This window comes from Eurosta solidaginis, chromosome 1 (assembly GCF_040869045.1).
Source record: "Eurosta solidaginis isolate ZX-2024a chromosome 1, ASM4086904v1, whole genome shotgun sequence".
Classification (NCBI taxonomy): Eukaryota; Metazoa; Arthropoda; class Insecta; order Diptera; family Tephritidae; genus Eurosta; species Eurosta solidaginis.
Window position 1 is genome coordinate 9,795,455 of NC_090319.1, and position 22,036 is coordinate 9,817,490.

The 22,036-nt window shown below is 35.8% G+C and overlaps 1 protein-coding gene across 1 annotated transcript in view; it reads left to right on the forward strand.

The window, feature by feature from the left end:
- The window catches only part of kra (basic leucine zipper and W2 domain-containing protein kra), a 78,094-nt gene extending 60,705 nt beyond the window's left edge, over positions 1-17,389 (forward strand). The window contains exons 7-10 of the mRNA XM_067779458.1: positions 14,744-14,987; positions 15,060-15,279; positions 15,356-15,478; positions 15,978-17,389. Of these exons, the coding sequence (XP_067635559.1) occupies positions 14,744-14,987; positions 15,060-15,279; positions 15,356-15,478; positions 15,978-16,024 (634 nt within the window). The 3' untranslated portion in view covers positions 16,025-17,389. The remainder of the gene's footprint in view (positions 1-14,743; positions 14,988-15,059; positions 15,280-15,355; positions 15,479-15,977) is intronic.
- Positions 17,390-22,036: the final 4,647 nt, after the last annotated feature.

The following is a 22,036-nucleotide window of genomic DNA, read 5'->3' on the forward strand; positions in this document are numbered from 1 at the left end:
TTGACGAGAATGTTTTTCCGTTTGAAAAAGAAATATCTAAGGAGACAAAAAATAAGCAATTGTATATCAGATGCAGCCATGAGCGAGAAGGGGATGATGATAATGATGTCCTCATGGAAGATGGAGTTTTAAATAATGCAACTACAATTTCTGAAAATTTAATATGTGATGAAAGCCAAGTTGAATCTGATCATGAAAAAACAGAAGCCAACGATTCATATGAAGATGCGATAAATGAGGATGTTATCGAAGTTGCGCTCCCTTCGCATAACAGTGAGTCTCTGCCTGAAGCTTCTGTAAGACGTAGTGAACGGGAGCGCCGGCGAAGTTTATTGACTACTTTACTGGGTATAGAGCAACTTCTGCTGTTTGTATTGCAACATATCATCCCGAAGCTTATTCAGAAATCGCTAGTAGGAGAGATGCTGCAAAATGAATGGAGGCCGTTAGGGATGAGCTGAAGTCAATGAAGAAAAATGAAGTCTGGGACGTAATATATCCACCAAAAGGTGTAAAACTACTTAAGACAAAATAGGTATTCAGAATAAAGGAGGATGAAAATGGTTTACCAATGCGCTATAAAGCACGTCTTGTGGTAAAAGGTTTCCTACAAAAGGAAGGGATTGACTACTCGGAAACCTATGCTCCTGTTGCAAAACTTACAACAATACGGGTTGTACTGGCAGTTGGTGTAAAAGAAAAGTTATTGTTTCACCAACTAGATGTAAAAACTGGTTTTTTACATGGTGATTTGAATGAAGATTTGTATACGGCAATACCAGAAGGGGTTGACGCGGAGTCAGGTAAGGCGTGCAAATTCAGAAAATCTCTATGGGTTAAAGCAAGCTCCAAGATGTTGGAATCAGAAGTTTAACAAATACTTGCTGCAGCTTGGCTTTACAAGGTCAAATCATGATTATTGCCCATACATAAAATTTTCTAGTAATTGTTACCTTATAATTATTATGTATGTTGATGATCTACTTATTGCTGGAAAAGAAATTTCATCAATTAACTGCTTAAAAAGAACCTTAAGCGAGAAATTTGAAATGTCTGATTGTGGAGAACTGAAATTTTTCCTTGGCATAAAGATAGAAAATTTCAGTGAGATCATTTTTCATTTATTTATTACGACTCGAAGAGCCTAGCTTATACAATTGAAAAAAAAAAAAATTATTGCATTAATTAACAATAGATACAGTAGTTTAACAATAGGTACATCAGTTTAAACAGATATATGTATATATATATAAACGAGGAAATTTGTAATTTTAGAATTAGACATATAAATTAGGAATACGTATCACAAACCAGCTCAGATCTTAGTATTTATTTTATCCTCATAGATTTGACGTAAGTGTATAACCTTTTTTTAAACAAGTTATTATCACTATTTTTTATGTATTCAGGTAGTTCATTGAAGCATTTTAAACCTTTGTAAAAAAGACTATTCTGTTCAGATTCTGTTTTATAATTAGGTAATTTGAAATCATTTCTTTGTCTTGTATTTCTTCCATGGACATCATAATTAACTCTAATATTTGTTCTTAAGTATTCAGGTAAATTTCCGGTTTTTATATTGTATATAAACTTCATCGTAAAGAAAAATATTTGTTGCTTCACGCTCATCCAATTTAAACTAAGTAGCATATCTTTTATTGGAGTATCATAACGTTTGTTTAAGATGAATCGCATAGCTTTATTCTGCATTTTTTGCAATTTATCGATTTGCGAATCTTTCATAACAAATAAAATTGTAGAGCAATATAAAAAGTAAGGTTCAACAACGGATCGATAAACTTTAGTTTTATAGTAATTACTTAGGTTTTTGCAGGTTCTTTGCATAAACCATATTTTAGTTGCTATTTTATTTGTTATATAAGCGACATGGGCGTTGCTTTTTAATTTACAATCTATTAAGACACCAAGGTATTTAATAGAATCTACGTTTTCAATTTCTGAATTATTTATTTTGAGAGTACCAATATCGGAAACATTCTTTCTAGTTATTAACATGTATTTAGTTTTTTCGATATTAAGTTTAAGTTTGTTAGCGCACAACCAAATATAAAGGGCATTTAAGTCACTTTGTAATTTATTTCTTAAATCTTTTTCGTTTCTACCACTTATCCAAATTAGTGCATCGTCAGCAAACAATTTTATTGAACTATATTTCAAAATTGAATTAATATCATTAATGTAAATGTTGAATAGAATTGGAGCGAGGACAGAGCCTTGTGGAAGCCCAACCCTAACATCCACTTCATCTGACAACGATGAGCCAATGATTGTTCTTTGCTTACGGTTGCTTAAAAAACTTTTAAACCAGTCTAGTTCTAATCCTTGAATGCCTATGTCTGATAATTTTTCCACTAGTATTTTTATATCTATGGTTTCAAAAGCTCTTTTAAGATCAACAAAAACTGCTAAAATCGACATTTTATTACTAAGATCATCTTTCCATTCAGCTAAAACCATATTTAAGGCTGTTTCACAGGAATGATTTTTTCTAAAGCCTGATTGTTGATGTATAAGTATCTTATTTTTTTCTAAGTACTGAACCAATTGGTTCTTTACCACACGTTCTATAATTTTTTCATCGCTGGGCAATGAATTTATGGGCCGTAACTCCTCTGCTTTAATAGTATTTTTAACTTTCTCTATAGGAACAATTGTTGAAGTTTTCCACATACTAAGCACTATGCCACTACTTAAACTTTCATTTACTATTTGAGAATAGAAGAAGCCTAAATAGGGGGTTGTATCTTTCACCACACCATCTGATAATAATTTTTTTCCACCTCTCACAGCTTTGAACTTACTCACAAGTTCAGCGATGTCATCTGATCCAACTTTGACAAATTTAAAAACGCAGTTTCTTTGATTAGTTATATATACTTCTCTATCAAATACCTCTATATTATTACAAATATCAGTAATACTATCAACAAAATATTTATTTAAGTTGACAGCAATTTCCGATTCGCCATTGTATATTTGACCGTTTATTAAAATCTTCTTTATTGATGTATCTTCTTTTCCCATACTTAGGCCTGTTTTAGATATTTCCACATCATTTTGCTATCATGACTATTTTTATTTATATTATATTCCATATACTTAACTTTTTTAATTTTTACCAACTGTTTGTATTTATTTTTTATATACCGGTATTCGTCCCAGTTTCCTGAGATTTGAGCCAGTTTAAAAGTTCAAATTTGAATTTGTTCATATTGGCTAGCTCGTTGTCATACCATTTATTATGTATTTTTAAATGCACTACTTTTTCTCTGGTAAGATTTTGCATGATATTTAAAATGCTATTATTAATCAGCAAAACCTTACTCTCTAAATCAATATGATCAAAATTACTGAAATCACACAGACTCAGTTGGTGAAGAAGTGATTCATTATTATAATACTCCCATGATGTTGTTTTTCTAATACTTCTCATTTTTAATTTTGGACTACTTTTAATTTTAAATTGGATTGTTTCATGATCAGTTATTTGATGTTCATCTAACCTTTCGCAAACAATATCATTATTATCCGAAAATAGTAAATCGATTTTTGTTCTAGATATATCCGTTATACGAGTATCGAAATCAATTTTTTGATACATAGAGTATGATTTAAACAGATCAATTAGTTGTGTAATATATGTTGATGTATTATTTAAATTAATATTAAAATCTCCTACAAGAATATTGTATCCAGAATTTTCACAAGTAATACCCAAGACATTACGTAAATAGTTTATAAAATCTGAATCGCTTGTGCTGGGTGAGTGATAAATCACACCCACTTGAATTTTTGGGTTAAAGTGCTTCAATTGGATAAAAATATACCACAAGTTTTTATCGATTTCTTTATTATGTTTAACGCAGTATTCAACTGAATCATGTACATAAACAAAAACGCCACCAGTATGCCTACAATGGGAGTCACAACGTACTAATCTGTAGGATTCTATTTTCAACTCTTGATTTGTTGCGACATTTGTGGTACATGTTTCAGCGCAAAATACTATCGCTGGATTTTTAATCTCGATCAGTCTTTCTAATTCATTTTTATTACTTACAATACTATTTATATTAAGATAAAGACAAATTAGATTATTTAATTGCTACTTCCTAGTTTTGGATTTGCTTTGAATATATCTTTTATATGCTGGGCATTCCTTACTAAACGCAGCATGGTGTACATCAGTCTCTATCAGATTTTTCTGGACTAGCTCACAACAGTTTATACAATTATATACATTTGATACACAATCTCTGAAATCGTGATTGCCTCCACATCTACTACATGCTTTTTTATTGATACATTCCACAGCTTTGTGATTAAATCCCAAACATTTAAAGCATCTAAATACTCTTTCATAATCAGTAATTATGCAAGAGTCCCATTCTACATTAATTCTCTTTTGTTTAATAATATTTTCGTATGTTTCTATATCTGTTTCAACAAGAGCATTGAAGCATTCCTCTCTTCGACTGAAATGTTCAAAAACCTTTACAACTTTGAATTGTTTACCCTCACATATGCTATTTTGTTTTGTAATACATTCTATACACTGCTAAGCCTCTCAGTTAAACCTAAAACTTTAAATATTTTTTTAATCTCTCTCTTGTCTTTTGTTTTTTCCATATCGTATTCATTCCCAATTTGTTCCGCTATCTTTTTCTGCAATAGTACTTAAACTATCCGAGGCAATTACCGCCCGTCTGTTGTTAGTTGCTGCGTGATACAGCGCGAATTTGATTGCTGATAGTTCTGCATTAAATATACCAGCATGTGGCGATACAAGAGCTTGATGGGTTGTTTTGTAGGTCCCGTCAATCAGCTGTTCTACTACGCCGTATGTCGGTGTTTCTCCAATAAGAGACCCGTCGGTGAAATAAAATAGAGTTGGATGTCTTGCTTTATAGTGTAAGAACATTTGGTTGTACACCTCCGGAGATGTATCGTTTTTCTTTGCGATGCTCAATGAGAGGTTAATTGAGATGTTTGTGGTGGTTTCGTACTTGTCTGGTGGTTTTGGTGGTATTGGTGTGTGGATGTCAAGGTCCTGTAGGTCTTTAGGTTTGTCTTTGGCCTAGTTAAGAAACTCCAGAATGCCTTGTATAGTGGATGAGAGGTAGTTACAATGGCTTTGGCCGCTAATTTTCCTGAACGACTATGCACAAGCCACTGAAAGTCGTTGTAGCGTGCTTCGAATTTGGCGGATATAGTTGGTGTGGCTTTCAAAAGGCCAGCTGCTTTTTTAAAGCAATTATTACGGCTGTACTCATTTTTTTTATATTGGTATCGGAGGTATGTCCGTAAATTGTGATGCAGTGGTTTATAACTCCTTCCGTTAGTGCCCTACATATGCCTATTGCAATGTCAATGTGAGGACCGTTATTCCTGGTGCATATTATTTTAAGTAAATTATGTACCCCGCCGAGTTTTGCTATGATTGTTTTAACATGATCATTCCACAGCAGATTTCGAGTGAAAGTCACACCTAGGATTTTCATTTTTGATTTAAGTTCTACATCAACGTTCCTCAGGGTGATGGAGGTAGTACTACAATTTCTCTTTCTGCAGATGTGCAAAGCTTCAGTTTTGTTAGCTGAGATGACCGCTCCTGTTCCCAGCGCCCATTCATAAATGATTATGTCAAGTTCATTTAGACTTTCCCCTACTTTTGCGGTTGTCCCTGATGCAAGTGCGAAGATGTTATCTGCGTATATAGCTATGTATTGTAAGTGATTCATTATTATAATACTCCCATGATGTTGTTTTTCTAATACTTCTCATTTTTAATTTTGGACTACTTTTAATTTTAAATTGGATTGTTTCATGATCAGTTATTTGATGTTCATCTAACCTTTCGCAAACAATATCATTATTATCCGAAAATAGTAAATCGATTTTTGTTCTAGATATATCCGTTATACGAGTATCGAAATCAATTTTTTGATACATAGAGTATGATTTAAACAGATCAATTAGTTGTGTAATATATGTTGATGTATTATTTAAATTAATACTAAAATCTCCTACAAGAATATTGTATCCAGAATTTTCACAAGTAATACCCAAGACATTACGTAAATAGTTTATAAAATCTGAATCGCTTGTGCTGGGTGAGTGATAAATCACACCCACTTGAATTTTTGGGTTAAAGTGCTTCAATTGGATAAAAATATACCACAAGTTTTTATCGATTTCTTTATTATGTTTAACGCAGTATTCAACTGAATCATGTACATAAACAAAAACGCCACCAGTATGCCTACAATGGGAGTCACAACGTACTAATCTGTAGGATTCTATTTTCAACTCTTGATTTGTTGCGACATTTGTGGTACATGTTTCAGCGCAAAATACTATCGCTGGATTTTTAATCTCGATCAGTCTTTCTAATTCATTTTTATTACTTACAATACTATTTATATTAAGATAAAGACAAATTAGATTATTTAATTGCTACTTCCTAGTTTTGGATTTGCTTTGAATATATCTTTTATATGCTGGGCATTCCTTACTAAACGCAGCATGGTGTACATCAGTCTCTATCAGATTTTTCTGGACTAGCTCACAACAGTTTATACAATTATATACATTTGATACACAATCTCTGAAATCGTGATTGCCTCCACATCTACTACATGCTTTTTTATTGATACATTCCACAGCTTTGTGATTAAATCCCAAACATTTAAAGCATCTAAATACTCTTTCATAATCAGTAATTATGCAAGAGTCCCATTCTACATTAATTCTCTTTTGTTTAATAATATTTTCGTATGTTTCTATATCTGTTTCAACAAGAGCATTGAAGCATTCCTCTCTTCGACTGAAATGTTCAAAAACCTTTACAACTTTGAATTGTTTACCCTCACATATGCTATTTTGTTTTGTAATACATTCTATACACTGCTAAGCCTCTCAGTTAAACCTAAAACTTTAAATATTTTTTTAATCTCTCTCTTGTCTTTTGTTTTTTCCATATCGTATTCATTCCCAATTTGTTCCGCTATCTTTTTCTGCAATAGTACTTAAACTATCCGAGGCAATTACCGCCCGTCTGTTGTTAGTTGCTGCGTGATACAGCGCGAATTTGATTGCTGATAGTTCTGCATTAAATATACCAGCATGTGGCGATACAAGAGCTTGATGGGTTGTTTTGTAGGTCCCGTCAATCAGCTGTTCTACTACGCCGTATGTCGGTGTTTCTCCAATAAGAGACCCGTCGGTGAAATAAAATAGAGTTGGATGTCTTGCTTTATAGTGTAAGAACATTTGGTTGTACACCTCCGGAGATGTATCGTTTTTCTTTGCGATGCTCAATGAGAGGTTAATTGAGATGTTTGTGGTGGTTTCGTACTTGTCTGGTGGTTTTGGTGGTATTGGTGTGTGGATGTCAAGGTCCTGTAGGTCTTTAGGTTTGTCTTTGGCCTAGTTAAGAAACTCCAGAATGCCTTGTATAGTGGATGAGAGGTAGTTACAATGGCTTTGGCCGCTAATTTTCCTGAACGACTATGCACAAGCCACTGAAAGTCGTTGTAGCGTGCTTCGAATTTGGCGGATATAGTTGGTGTGGCTTTCAAAAGGCCAGCTGCTTTTTTAAAGCAATTATTACGGCTGTACTCATTTTTTTTATATTGGTATCGGAGGTATGTCCGTAAATTGTGATGCAGTGGTTTATAACTCCTTCCGTTAGTGCCCTACATATGCCTATTGCAATGTCAATGTGAGGACCGTTATTCCTGGTGCATATTATTTTAAGTAAATTATGTACCCCGCCGAGTTTTGCTATGATTGTTTTAACATGATCATTCCACAGCAGATTTCGAGTGAAAGTCACACCTAGGATTTTCATTTTTGATTTAAGTTCTACATCAACGTTCCTCAGGGTGATGGAGGTAGTACTACAATTTCTCTTTCTGCAGATGTGCAAAGCTTCAGTTTTGTTAGCTGAGATGACCGCTCCTGTTCCCAGCGCCCATTCATAAATGATTATGTCAAGTTCATTTAGACTTTCCCCTACTTTTGCGGTTGTCCCTGATGCAAGTGCGAAGATGTTATCTGCGTATATAGCTATGTATTGTACCCCGTTCGAATACGCCTTCCAGCTTTCCACCAATTTTAAACAATAACTCCATCTTATCACATCCTGAAGAGATAGCAAATGATTTTGGCGAGGCATGGTGCTCAATAGCCTCAAATGAGAAATTTAATAGAAATATAATACAAGAAAAGATGAATTTCGACATCGATAGATGGAGAACATTCGGAAATGAGCTAGATAACATAACAGATCAAGTAACATTGTTCGAATTAAACCTGGTGCTAAAGAAAACTAAAGGAACAACACCGGGTAGAGACAGAATTACCTACAAATTGATCAAAAACTCATCAATAGCTCTTAAAACCAAATTATGTGAACTATACAGCAACATCTTGAAAACAGGAACCTATCCACACGAATGGAAACAAGCCGTCCTAATACCCATACCAAAGGTCGGTAAAAACCAAAATTCCCCCGAAGGTTGTCGTCCCATTTCGCTATTGTCCGTACTGTCGAAACTTTTCGACAAAATCATTACACATAGACTATGGAAAGCATGCGAAGGAAAAATCTTAAAAACACAACACGCCTACAGGGAAAACAGTGGAGTGCATATACTCTGTCATCAGATTGAAACAGAAATAAAGAAAAATTTAACAGCCCAAAAGCACTGTGTACTTATATTCGAAGACCTCGAAAAAGCCTTTGACCAGGTGGTCTACACTTACGTATTAAAAGAACTTCACGAATGGGGCCTACCCAAAACTCTCCTAAAATTAGCTTTATCTTTCCTTTCCAATAGAAGAATTGCGGTCAGAATAGATGGCTATACATCTAGGAGCTTTAACCTTGACAACGGAGTTCCGCAAAGGTCCCCTCTTTCTGTTTTTTTTTTTTGTTCAATGCCTATACCAATTCTTTGTCAATCTCTTGTTTTGCACGAAAATCAATTGTGAGCCAGCTGTTGGTGCGGAAGCAGCTAGCAACGCTCCGCATAAGGGAAGACGATTCTGTGATCAGTCATTTGAATATTTTTGAAAATTTGGTGAGACAACTGAAGATGGCGGGTGCTACAATCAATGAAGAAGATCTGTTGGAGCAGTTATTTTTAACGTTACCGGAAAAATTTGATCCGCTTGTGACTGCTTTGCAAAACTTAAGTGATGCTAAGTTGACGGTTAGTGTTGTAAAAGAAAGATTGTTGGCAGAAGAGATCAAGTTATCTGATCGTCATCAAAGGGATTATTCCGAGAAGACAGCATTCAGTAGTAAGAAATACGTGAAAAAGTCTTCAAAGTTTCAAGGCAAGTGTTTTAAATGCCGAAAAGTTGGTCATAGAGCCAAATATTGTCGGCAAGTTGGAGCTAGAAGCGCAGTAAATAGTAAAAAAGTAAATAGTATTTGTTTTGTCGCTGATCGTGGGAACGATTTGAAGAAAGCGTACGGTTCAAACCTTAAATTTAAACTTGACTCTGGAGCGAGTGACCATATGGCTAATGAGAAATGGTATTATAAAAATCTAATTAAATTCAAGGCAAATCAGTGCGTTGAGTAATAAAGTAGTAGAGTTTATTATGCAAGATGTCCTGTATGTGCCAGAGTTAAGGGACAATTTGTTGTCAGTTCGAAAACTTACAAATGCCGGTGTTGATGTAGTATTTTGTAAAAGCAAGGCAAATATAAAGAATGGAGAACTCTTGGCAACTGCAATCTACGAAATGGGTTGTATGAAATTGAAATAGAGGTTGAGCGGTCTTCTATTTTTTGTGACGATGAGCGGTCGTCAGCATTAATGTGTAATCAGGATAAGGTTAAACTTTAGCATAAACGATTTGGTAAATGGGTTAGAAGTAAATAGAGAAAAATTAAATTTTTGCGATGTTTTTGTTGAAGCTAAACATTCTCGAGATTCTTTCAATGGACATCGTGTTCGAGCTAAACGGCCACTTGAAAAGATCCACTCTGACGTATGTGGACACCCTTTGATCCTGTTGCATGGAATGGATCAAAGTACTTTGTTTCGTTTATAGAGGATTATACGCATTTTGCATTCGTCTACAATATTAGAAAGAAATCCGATGTTTTTGAAATATTGAAGCAATATGAAGCTGTGGTAACTGCTAAATTTGGAACCTCTATATCGAAATAACCTGTTGATCAAGGTAGGGAATACTGTTTCAATGATCAAGAAGGTTGGTACAAAAAGAAGGGGATTCAAGTGGAATCAACGGTTGCCTATTCACCTCAGCAAAATGGAGTTGCCGAGCGATTTAATAGGACTTTGTTGGAAAAAGTTAGATCAATGTTGATTGAATCTAACGTGCCAAAGCGAATGTGGTGTGAAGCGGTATATACAGGTGTATATATTATAAATCGTAGTCCAACAATGACACTGGATGGTTTCATTACACTAGCTGAGATGTGGTATGGTGTAAAGCCAGATGTAAGTAAATTGCATATATTTGGTTGTAAGGCATTCGCATGGATACCCAATCAGAAGAGGAAGAAGTTAGATTCGAAGAGCTGTAAGACCGTAATGATTGGTTATGTTGCTAATGGGTATAGACTGTGGGACATACAAAGTCAGAAGATATTCAGACCAATTCTAAATATTCTCGCGGAATTTTGTTCTCGCGGATTTTTTTATTCCCGCGGAAAAATTCCTCCAATTCTGTTCTCCTAGGGAGAACAATAATTAGGGAATAGGAATTTCGAATTTTCGAAGTCAGCTCTTTTGTCAATTGAAATTTCGTTGCACATTTCTTATTTTGTTTAAAAAATTGAAAAGTTTAATTATTGTTGCAAATCTGTTGGAAATTAAGAAATAAAATATAAACATTGCACAGTATTTATTGCATTTCATGTGGTATTCACTGAAATGAGTAATGAATTGGTGCCACAGCAACATCAACAGCGGAACATAAGAAGAAGACGGCCGCATAACACAATCTGCCGGAGTTGCCTGCTTTCATTCAGCAAAGCAATTTTCTGGCGGCCAAGTTGAGTTGAATTCGTCCTTCATCATATGCCAAAATCTATTTAAGCCTTATTAAAAAATCCTTGCGCAATTTCTGGATGGCTGCATCAAATTTGTATACCAAGAGCTCTACCGTTGCTTATGATATACTTTTCGACTTAAAATAAAGAATATTGTGGTTGTAGTTGTTGTATTAACAGTGAGAATATTGTGGTAGAATATAAATACATCTTTTAGCACAAATTTGTACAAATAAGTGTTCTTTCTTAAAAGAACCAATTTCCTTTAACTATTTTGATACATTCCCTTTAATTTAACAAGTGAAAAAACTCCTATGAAATGGCAGAGAAATCTCCCTCTCCCTCACATTCATAATACCTTCTTTTCTCCCATAACCGGTTTCCGCTTTTTCGAACATTGTTCAGAATAGGAGGAAAGGGAGAAGTGAAAAAACTCACAAGGAATTTTTATTTAGAATACGAGGAATGGGAGAAGGGAAAAAACTCGCACGGAATTTTCGTTTAGAATTGGGCTGATTAATTGCACGAGATGTCGTATTCGATGAATCAGTTTTCCTGTTTAAAGAGGAAGTATTTAACAAAGCTGATAATAAAGAAGTACGTATTAAACGCTACCACGAGCAAGAAGGGGAAAAATATGATGAGGTTCTCGTGGCAAATGGTGTTTCTGATTGTGTTCCAGTACGCAGAGAAATTTCCAGCGAAGAGATGATACAGCAACAACAACAACAACAACAAAAGCCACAGCAGCAAGAACTATAGCAGGAAAATGAAACAAATAATTTTAATAACGTTGTAAATGAGAATGATGATGAAGAAATTCCTTCAGAGAATAACGATGTTCTAAATGAGGATACTCTTAGGCGTAGTGAACAAGAGCGCCGAACTTCACGTAAGCTGTTTGATTATTTTATTGGGTATAGAGCTACTTCGGCTGCCTATACTCCTACAGATTATCCTGAAACATATAGAGAAATTGAAAGTAGAAGTGATGTGATTTATTGATGAGGAATTGGAATCTATGTACAAAAATAATGTCTGGGACATAGTATCTCTTCCGAAGGATGTTAAGCCACTTAAAAGTAAATGGATTTTGAGATTTGCTAGGGAGCCTAATATGCTTTGCCTAAGACCTGATATTTGTTTCTCAATTGGCTACATGGGGAGATATCAGCAGAATGCAAGTGAAGAGCATTGGCAATGCCTAAAGAGAGGTTTGAGGTATCTCAGAGGCACCAAAGGAAAGAAGTTTATATTCGAGGAAACTCTTAACAAGCCACTTATTGGTTTCGCTGATGCAGATTGGGGAAGTGATGTGACTGATCGGAAATCAGTGAGCGGTTTTGTATTTCAAGTATATGGATGAACGGTTTCTAGGTCAAGTAAGAAACAACCGACCGTTGCGCTTTCTTCTAGCGAATCAGAATACATAGCATTGAGTGCGGCAGTAACTGAAGCAGTATGGTTACATGGTTTATTGAATGACCTAAAACAAATCACAGATCAAGCAATAGAAATATTTGAAGATAATAACGGATGCATTGGAATGGCAAACACTTTGGAAATTAAACGCACAAAACATATTGACATAAAACATCATTTTCTAAGAGACATGATTGCAAAGTGCATGATAAAACTGACTGCAATCAATTTCGAAGACCAGTTAGCAGATTTATTTACAGAAGCTTTAAATACAAGTACATTTCATAATTTATGTTGTAAGCTAGGATTACATGATTGAGAAGGGGTGTTGATATTGTAGCAATCTATGTAATTCAAGTTTATGAAGAAAATTTTTTGTAATTTTTTTTTTCAGTCGGAAGATTTTTTTTACCATAATTTAAACTGTTTTCTGTATCGCTTAATATAATTTCAGATAAATTATTATTATAAAACCGTGAGATTATAATAAAATCCAACGAGTGAGATTAGATTGAAACCCAAGCATGTCGAGTTTATATACAAGTAGAGAGTGGCATACTTTTATCGAATGGAATAGTAATTTCGCATACTAACTGAGAATGACTTTGATGCGTGTAAAAATATCGTTATATCAAATTCGTTGTACAAGTATGCAAGAGCAAATAAAAACATTTTTGGGTGGCCAAACTTCTTTTCACCATAGAAATATTGGCCAAAAATCGTTTTAACAATGCAAAAATCAAAATTGTATGCCAATTTCACACAGAGGCTTAATGAAATAATTAGGCAAGTTTTCTACATTAAAGCCCTAATGGAACTCAATCTTCCATACAAAATACAAATTCTTAATTATCTCATCATTGCTTTATTGAATGAATCGAGTGAAAAATCCATCGGCTTTGCTTGGTGCTTCGAATTTTATTGTCAATGTAACAAATGACAATCAAAAATAAATTATATTAAATAATTTACGAAAAATAGAGAAACACGAAAAAATTCAAAATTTAATTTTCGCTGCATTTGCTGCAAAAGATTATATGGCTTTTTCGAAAATACGCCCATATTAGGTTAGGTGCAACATCTATGGGTAGTTCCGCATGCATTTTATTTTGATTGTATTTAGTTAAGAAGGGAAGGCTGCTTTCCATTTTAACTATTTTTTGTAAAAACGAAAAATTTTTTGGGGCTTCTGACAGATGTTCGCATAATGAAGCAAAAGGTCCTGTATGAAAAGGGAAACTTAATTATTTCATTAAAAGGAATTGTGATTCGATTAAGTTTCCTGTGAAAACGGTATTAGCTTTCTTAGCAAAAGTGTTGCCTTATTAATATGCTCGTATTTGTTTTTAAGTAATAATTCTTATAGATCTATTAAAACCGGTTCGAGGTCAGCGGGCTTATACTATAACTCGATCGGATGACCTAGAAACTTTTCTGAAATGGTCGGGCTAACACCTTAATGGTGACATTGTCCTGATCAATAAGAAGAATATCGCGCAAATCCAAATATCTCTGACTATGTTTTCATTTGACCACTCCGATGATGATGAGTCCTAGAAATCCATATGTCCCTAATAATGAACTCAAGTTGAAGTCACTGTTTGTGACCGATAGTATACCCCCCAGCGGGTTAGGGGGCCAGAATATACCCGCGGTAGGTATGCCTGGTAAGAGGCGACTAAAATACCAGATTCAGGGGGCTGTGTAGCGCAACCCTTCAGGTTGCCAGCGCAATATATAGCTTCTCCAAACCCAATTGTCAACCTCACCTATCCGCGGCGAAGCCTGTTTCACTAACAGACGAGGCTCTGGCGGCCCCAAGCTCCTCGTGAAACTCGGGGGTGGGTAGGGAAGGATAGCCTGAAGGTTTAATGTGGCCATATAAATCGTTCCCGAGATGGTCGGGCTAGCACCTTAATGATGCTGTGTTACCGTACCTGTATCCGGCAAAAGACCATCACATCGATAACACTCCCCAAAGCCTTCGGGGGCAACCTTATCGCTACAACAACAATAACCGATAGTATATTTGCATATGCCACTTAGTTCGGGTTCAGGTTGTTGTTGTTGTTTGTCACTGATGATGGCTTCAGGTAATCATAGGATGATAGGTTTTTAATAGAATTTAATATAATCAAAGAAAAATTGCTGGGAAACCAAGTTTAGAAGTAGTCTTACTCGGATTTTTTGTTTATCTTGTGTATATGTAGTAAATAAAATACAATTTCTTCAACTAACTTCCTGTTTTTCTACGTCTTTCAGACTAATGGACTTTTTCCCACCAAACAAACGTACTGAAGAATATTTAAAACAGGTTTTCCTTGAAAAGGATTTAACTGAAATCATAAAACTACATAAAGCGCAGGCCAGTCAAGAGGCCAAGCGTGAACTTCAACAAACTCTCATCGATGACATTAATGACGAGAAAGCACACTCGGAAATCACAGCAGACATTAAGGAATTCGCACAGCGAAATAACATTCCCGATCATGAGATTATTATCATTGTGAGTTCACATATTATATTAACATGATAACTGGGAAGTAAGCTAAACTTGTGTTATAAATTTCTTGTATAGATTTGGTCGACTATAATGTCACTCGGTGAATGGAACAAAAAAGAAGAATTGGTTACCGATCAAGCGGTGCGACATCTCAAAGCATATTGTCCATTGCTGCAGGCATTCGCCTCAACTGACCGATCTGAATTGGCATTAGTTTTGAAGGTGCAAGAGTTCTGTTACGAAAATATGAACTTTATGAAGGCCTTCCAAAAGATCATATTGCTGTTCTATAAAAGTAAGTGTATTTGCTTTTCGTCTAATGTTAATTGTACAAAATTTTTAACTAATGTTTGTTGTATGTTGCTTTGTAGCTGAAGTTATATCAGAGGAAAGCATACTGCGATGGTACAAAGATGGTCACTCTAGCAAGGGTAAAATGCATTTCTTAGAACAAATGCGCAAATTTGTTGAATGGCTGCAATCTGCTGAAGAAGGTTAATATATAAAGCATTCATGAGTTTTCTTTTATTGTGAAATGGCATTGCCGAAAATGAATGTGTTTCGGATTGCAAATCTATTCAATACCTTCATTGTTAAACATTAAAATGCCAGAACAAATATAGTTATTGCTTGCCTGAAAGTCTTATTTCAATAGATTTATTAGGCCAATGATAACTATAACAAAAACGCCGACAATAAAAATGTTTTTTTTTTATTGAATAACGAGTAAACTTATAAACGTATCAATAAAATTGAAATAAAAAAAGTTCCGTAAAAATGGGACAACTGATTTAAACCTTATATGCAAGTTACTGGGTTAGTGTTTTTTTTTTTTTTTATTTCGCTTCTACGGAAATGTTATAAGTTTTTCTTTTAATCACACAAAAAGTTCGTTTTTTTATTGCCGGCCGTTCATATAAGTAAAAAAATTTTTTCACAATTTCTCCAAGTATTTACATGAAATTTCAACGCGTATATAAATCTCTTTTACAGAATCAGAATCCGAAGATGAACAGAAGGCACAAAGCAATGGTGAATAACATAATGATTCGGCCATTTTAGATTGGATATAGGATTATAATATAGCAGCATACAAATAAATAATGGACGTAACTCGTTTGCTGTTAAAGTAGTTCTAGTTAGAAGATGAAGATGAAAAGTAAGAAATCACCTCCAACGACATCATAAACTGGCATAAATATATCAAGTAATATATACTATATACTTACATAGCAAACACATAAAACAACTCATCTTTAACACCATAGCAAAATGTTTACAACTATGTTTCAAGCATATTACATATTTAACAAGCAATTGAAAATATATACTATATTATACATTGAAATACATTTCTATATAAATCTTCAAAAAAAGAGGAAAAGGAAACGAACAAATGTTACTAAGTGATGATTACTACTAAGTGTAATAAGTGTGATGATTTGTTCACACATTAGTGCATCATATTGTATATATATATACATTAGGGCGGGTCAAATTGTATGGGGGAAAATCCAAATTTGACATTTATTTTCATGTATTATATTTGTGAGAGCCGCTATTCGGATTGGGTTATAAAATTTTCTAACAAAATTAGGGAGGATCGAAATTCATTTCAGACCTATGATCCCATGGTCCCAGAAACTGGATGTGCACCTCAAGTTTTTTTTCCCCATACAATTTGACCCGCCCTAATATACATATATATAATATACTTGCATATATGTATCTATCTCTACGTATGTATGTATTCGGGCTCTCATATTAAAAGATGGTAAGAAATTACAACCATATACATACATTGAACCCAGTTCTAGAATTTGTGTGCATATATAAAAGTGTTTTTGCTATTTAAATAATCAGAGTATAACTCAGATTAAAATATAGAAATATTTCAAAGTGAGAAAATTTAAATCATTTGCGGGCACGCATGCGTTTTTATAATATACATATATGCATAACTAATTTTAATTTCCAAATATTAAACAACAAAACTAATTATAATACAAAACAAGGCATCCAACAAAAGTAAAAAAAAATTAAATAATTTTTATTGAGTGTCCTAGAAGAAAATGCACCAACTAAGTAGTAACAACAATGGCGCTTAAGCTGCCCATGGAAAGTGAAGACAAATTTGAGAAATTGAAATTAAGTTTGAGAGATTAAACATCAACAGCGAAAAATAAAGTTGTAAAAATACACGTATTTATAGAAAGAAAGGAATATATATTTGCCTGTAAGCATAAATAAAAAAATTAACTCGAAAGATTAGCAGAAAGAAACTTAAAATTAATTTCTACACAAAAAAATGACGACCATGTGTTAACCATAAAAATAAAACAATTATCATTCATATTTCCAACAAAAATTTATTAAATGCAAATATCGGGATACAAGGTGGAAAATGTGTTTATATTATTTATATATTTTGGGAAATAGGTTGATAGTTGTTGATAGAGGTTGTGAAGGATTTGCTGTATAACACTATGCAGAAATGCATAACCAGTCGGTTCTATGTACCGGAGCAACTCGGAATTTTTCCCGACCAAGGACTGTCATTTCAGTGTAACCCCATTTAATTTGTTGCGTCCCTCCCACCCCCCATTTGATTGCGGTAAAGAATAAAAAAAATGTTGCATCGCCTTCATGAGTTTAATTTATACTAAACTCATAATGGCGATTTTCGTATTTCTCTTTTAAATCAAAATTGACCACTGTTTCCCGAGTCGATACCGTCGCCTACTTAAGGGTCAAATCCATATGTAACTTGACTCCTACAACACCACCATACGATTGCGCCATCTACGCGATTAAGTTCATGCCAAAAATCATGCAACTTCCTCGATGATAGGTGACTAGCCGCAGTGTTCTAAGTTCCATGGTCGCCACATTAAACGCGGCCAGCAGTCTACAATGACGTCCTTATCGCTACAACAACGGCGCTCGGACGCTTTCCAAGGCAGCCGGTTCTATGTACTGGAGCGACTCTGAATTTTTCGCAACCGAGGGCTGTCATTTCAGTGTAACCCCATTTAATTTGTTGCGTCCCTCCCATAAATTGATAACCCCCCACAGCGCACAGTGGTCTGGATTTTTTGGCTTTCAGTGGACTTGAAATGGGAAAAATATTAGTTAAAACAAAAACTGTGATGGGGATCGATTTTAAGTCTCATTACATGACGTTTTTATATAAGTATTTTTTCATAAAGTCTTAAACAAAAAAGTTATAGCAAATAAAAAAATTTTATGTAGGGGAATAATCATATTTTTATCGTTAACTTATTTTCCTTACATTTCCCTCAAAACTTCATTCATTTATTTATATAGTTGGGGTTATATACTATGCAATGTACTCGGTTTCATGGTTCGAAAAGGTTCGCGTTTTTTTTTAGTATTTGGAATCACTTTTTAATTCTGGGTAATATTTAAAAACAAAAATATTTGATAATTCATATGGGGTATTCCATCCCATTTCGACCAATTTTGAACCCGACCCCTTTAGAATTGGTTGAAAGTTTTTCTTCTTTTTCTAGCTTACGAAAGACGCTTTTCAGAATTTTTTCAAATTTTTTCATCCAACTCAAAAAAAGATGAATTTTTAAAAAAACACCGTTTTTGTTTTAAAAATGCTATAACTTTTTCAAAAATTGACCGTTAGATCCCGTTTTTAAAAATTTGTTTTTAAATGTACTTTTCGGAAAAAATACAAAAAATATGTAAGTTTTTTTTTTTTTGTATTTTTTCAGTTTTTCGAGATTTTTCGAATTTCGCCATTTTTTTTTTTTATATGATGCTTACTATTCCAGCTTGTTCGTTAGTACCAAAAGAGTAGATAGATAGATAGATAATTAATTGAGGATCACACTGCGACCATAGGTCTATCGTGCTTCACAACACCTCATCCAAGCCGACATCTCTGATAAACCCTAGCAGTTCACCTGGCTTGAGGGATTTGATGTGAGAATGTTCTGGCCATGGTGAGCCCATAAACTTAGCCCTACGTCTTGAGATTGCATCACACTCCAGGAGGATATGGTCCGCCGTCTCCGCTGATCGATCACAACATTGGCATGTGTTGTTCGATATTATACCCAGCTTTTGCATCAGGCTGTTCAGTCTACAGTGTCCTGTAAGAATAGCTGTTAGGATTCTTAGGTTATCTTTCGAGAGGCCTATAAATGCCCTGTATCGAGTTGTGCAGTGACCCCCTAACAGTAGCTTAGATTGTCTCAGGCCTGGAATATTATGCCAGTGTTCTTCCCTCTTTTTCCTTTCTTCTTCTAATAGAGGCCAACAGTAGTTCGTTGTGTGCTTCTAGTTGATTCAGCTTTTCCACGCACTCAAGGACTATTGCTGATTTTATTTCAAATGCCGAGATGACCTTGAGGGCGGCCTGACTGTCACTGAGTATGGCAATTTTCTCATTGGAGTATTTTCGCTGAAAGTTCAGGTACGCGGGCTTATGGCGAATACCTCCGCTTGAAAAATGCTCGGGTATGATCCCAGGGGTATTGATCTCCCAGTTCTTAATATCTTTTCTCATATTATCTGCCTGAGGATATCATCCCTCGGGAGTTGAGAGATTGGGATCTTCTCTCTCAATTCCTCCATGTTCCGGGACGATATGACTTTACCTTTGCCCGAGCCCTCCTTGACGTTGAAGTTGTTCTCGATGCCCAGGCTATTGAGCCATATGTTATCATAGGTTTTACTATCATGGTATACAACCATCTTAGCACGTGTGGGCTACAGCCCCATGATTTGCCTGCTAGACGTTTGCATACCATGATGGACCTCATGGCCCTAGTCTTCATGGAGTCGAAGTGTTGTTTCCATAAGAGCTTGGTGTCAAAAATGATCCCCAAGTATTTCACTGCGGTTCCATATTCTAGTGCCACGCCATCTATTGTTATTGCTCTCAGGGCTGGTAGGACTCTTGTTCTGGTGAAGGGGATGATGGTTGTCTTAGATGGGTTGATGTTAAGCCCCACATTGGCGCACCATTCCCTTGCAATGTTCAATGCTCTTTGTATTATGTCACAGAGCGTACTCTCGAATTTACCCCTTGTAATTATGAGGATGTCGTCAGCATATCCTTGGCATCTTATGCCACTGTCTGATAGCTTTTGTAGGAGTTCATCCACTACTAGGCTCCACAGAAGGGGTGACAGGACACCTCCCTGGGGGCACCCTCTCGTGGTAATAACCTTAACTGCGCTGCTGTCTACTTGGGCTTCAGCGATTCTTGTACGGAGTAGATTGTCAATCTCTGGATAGGCATCTGAACTCTTGTTCTCTTGTTCTCTGCAGTGCTATGTTTACACTTTCGTGAGATGGGTTGTCAAAGGCACCCTCGATATCAAGGAAAGCGCAAAGCACTGTTTCCTCTATTTCGAACGCCCTCTGTATTTCAGATGTTAACTGGTACAGAGCTGTGTCCGTGGACCTACCCGCTCTGTAGGCATGCTGGCTATAATGTAGGGGCCAGCTCTTGAGGGCGTTCGACCTGATTTCTTGGTCTATTATCTTTTCCATTGCCTTCAAGAAAAAGGAGGTTAGACTTATTGGTCTGAAGGTTCTCTGCGCACTCCAGCGCTGGTGGGGGGAGATTCATCGTCCCTCATATGCTCTAAAAAGAGCATTGCCTCCTCGAGAGGCTCTCCAGGAATTTCCTGGAGTACTTGCGTGGCCTGCTACTGCTTTGCCCGCTGCTCTTCTTGGAGCCCGTTTTCTTTGTTGCGTTGCTGTTTTTGTTTGTTTATTTTGTTTGTTTGCTCATTATTTGTCGTACGACAACATGCTTGACGTGGCAAGCGTAGTTGTCAAATTATTTATATGGGGAACTGGGTTGGTCCGCCGCGGCAGAGCCCCTTGACGCGGTAAGGCCATGATTACTCCCCAAGGTGGCCCGGTGTTGGGGAGGCGCCGTTATAATACAGCCGGTGTTGTGGACCTCCTGGCTGCAAACCAGTCCAATGGGCACGGTGACGCATGACACCCTGGATTAGGAGGTGACAGTTCCTGGTTACCGATAGCATTCGACCACATCTGTCAGGTGACCGCGGTTGCGCCGCGCCGATCTGACCAATTAGTATCAAATGCGATCGGCATAAGCCCCTCCACCGCTACAAGGTGACTGTCTTCGCAGGAGTACCAAAAGAGTAATTAAAAGCAAAAATTATTCGATTGGTCAATAGTCCATGATATCTCCAAATATACATATGGGTAAAGGACCAAAAAAAAAAAACAAAAAAAAATTGATTTTATTATTTTAAGTAAATATTGCGTTTCATATGTAGTACTAGAAGACCCGGCAGACGTTGTCCTGCCCTAAATTTGGCCTATCTGCATACATTTTAATAAGCTTTTTCCGTCTGACTCTGCCCTCCCCCCTCTTCATTTTTTCCTAATCCTTTTATTCACTCCTCCCTCCGTCTTTTTCGCTTCATCCATCTCCATCTTCGCGTCATTCTATCTCTTTCTCAATCTCTCAATTTCTTCTCATTCTTCTGCATCCCTTATCGCCTGTCCCAGAGGGTGGTATGTATTTTATTCCATCCAGTCCCAGTCCCACTCCGAGTCCCAGTCCTAGTCCTAATCCCAGTCCCAGTCCGTCTCTGGATAATATATTACTCTGTACTAAAGCACTCATTAACAGCTTTAATTTGATATCCATATTGTATAAACACTGTCTAGGCATTCACTGGCCCACGTTTTGGCCTATATCTCGAGACCCTCGTCACCCAGGGGAATGAAAATTACCCTCTACACAACTAAAGAACCCCCCCCCCCCCCCCACCCTCTCGGCGGGCCTGGTGATGTGCTATACTTGATATCATTCGCTATAATATTTTTTTATTAATAAGGAGGTTGTTTAATTAAACACCAAGCAATTACACGGAAGTATATACGCACCACCTGAAAATATGAGTGCCACTGCGTATACGTAACATTTTATTATTACGTATGAACAAAAAAATTTGCAATTAAATAATATTGCGACTATAAACTGAGATATGACCTATCCTATATTTCAAGTTAGATCTAACTAC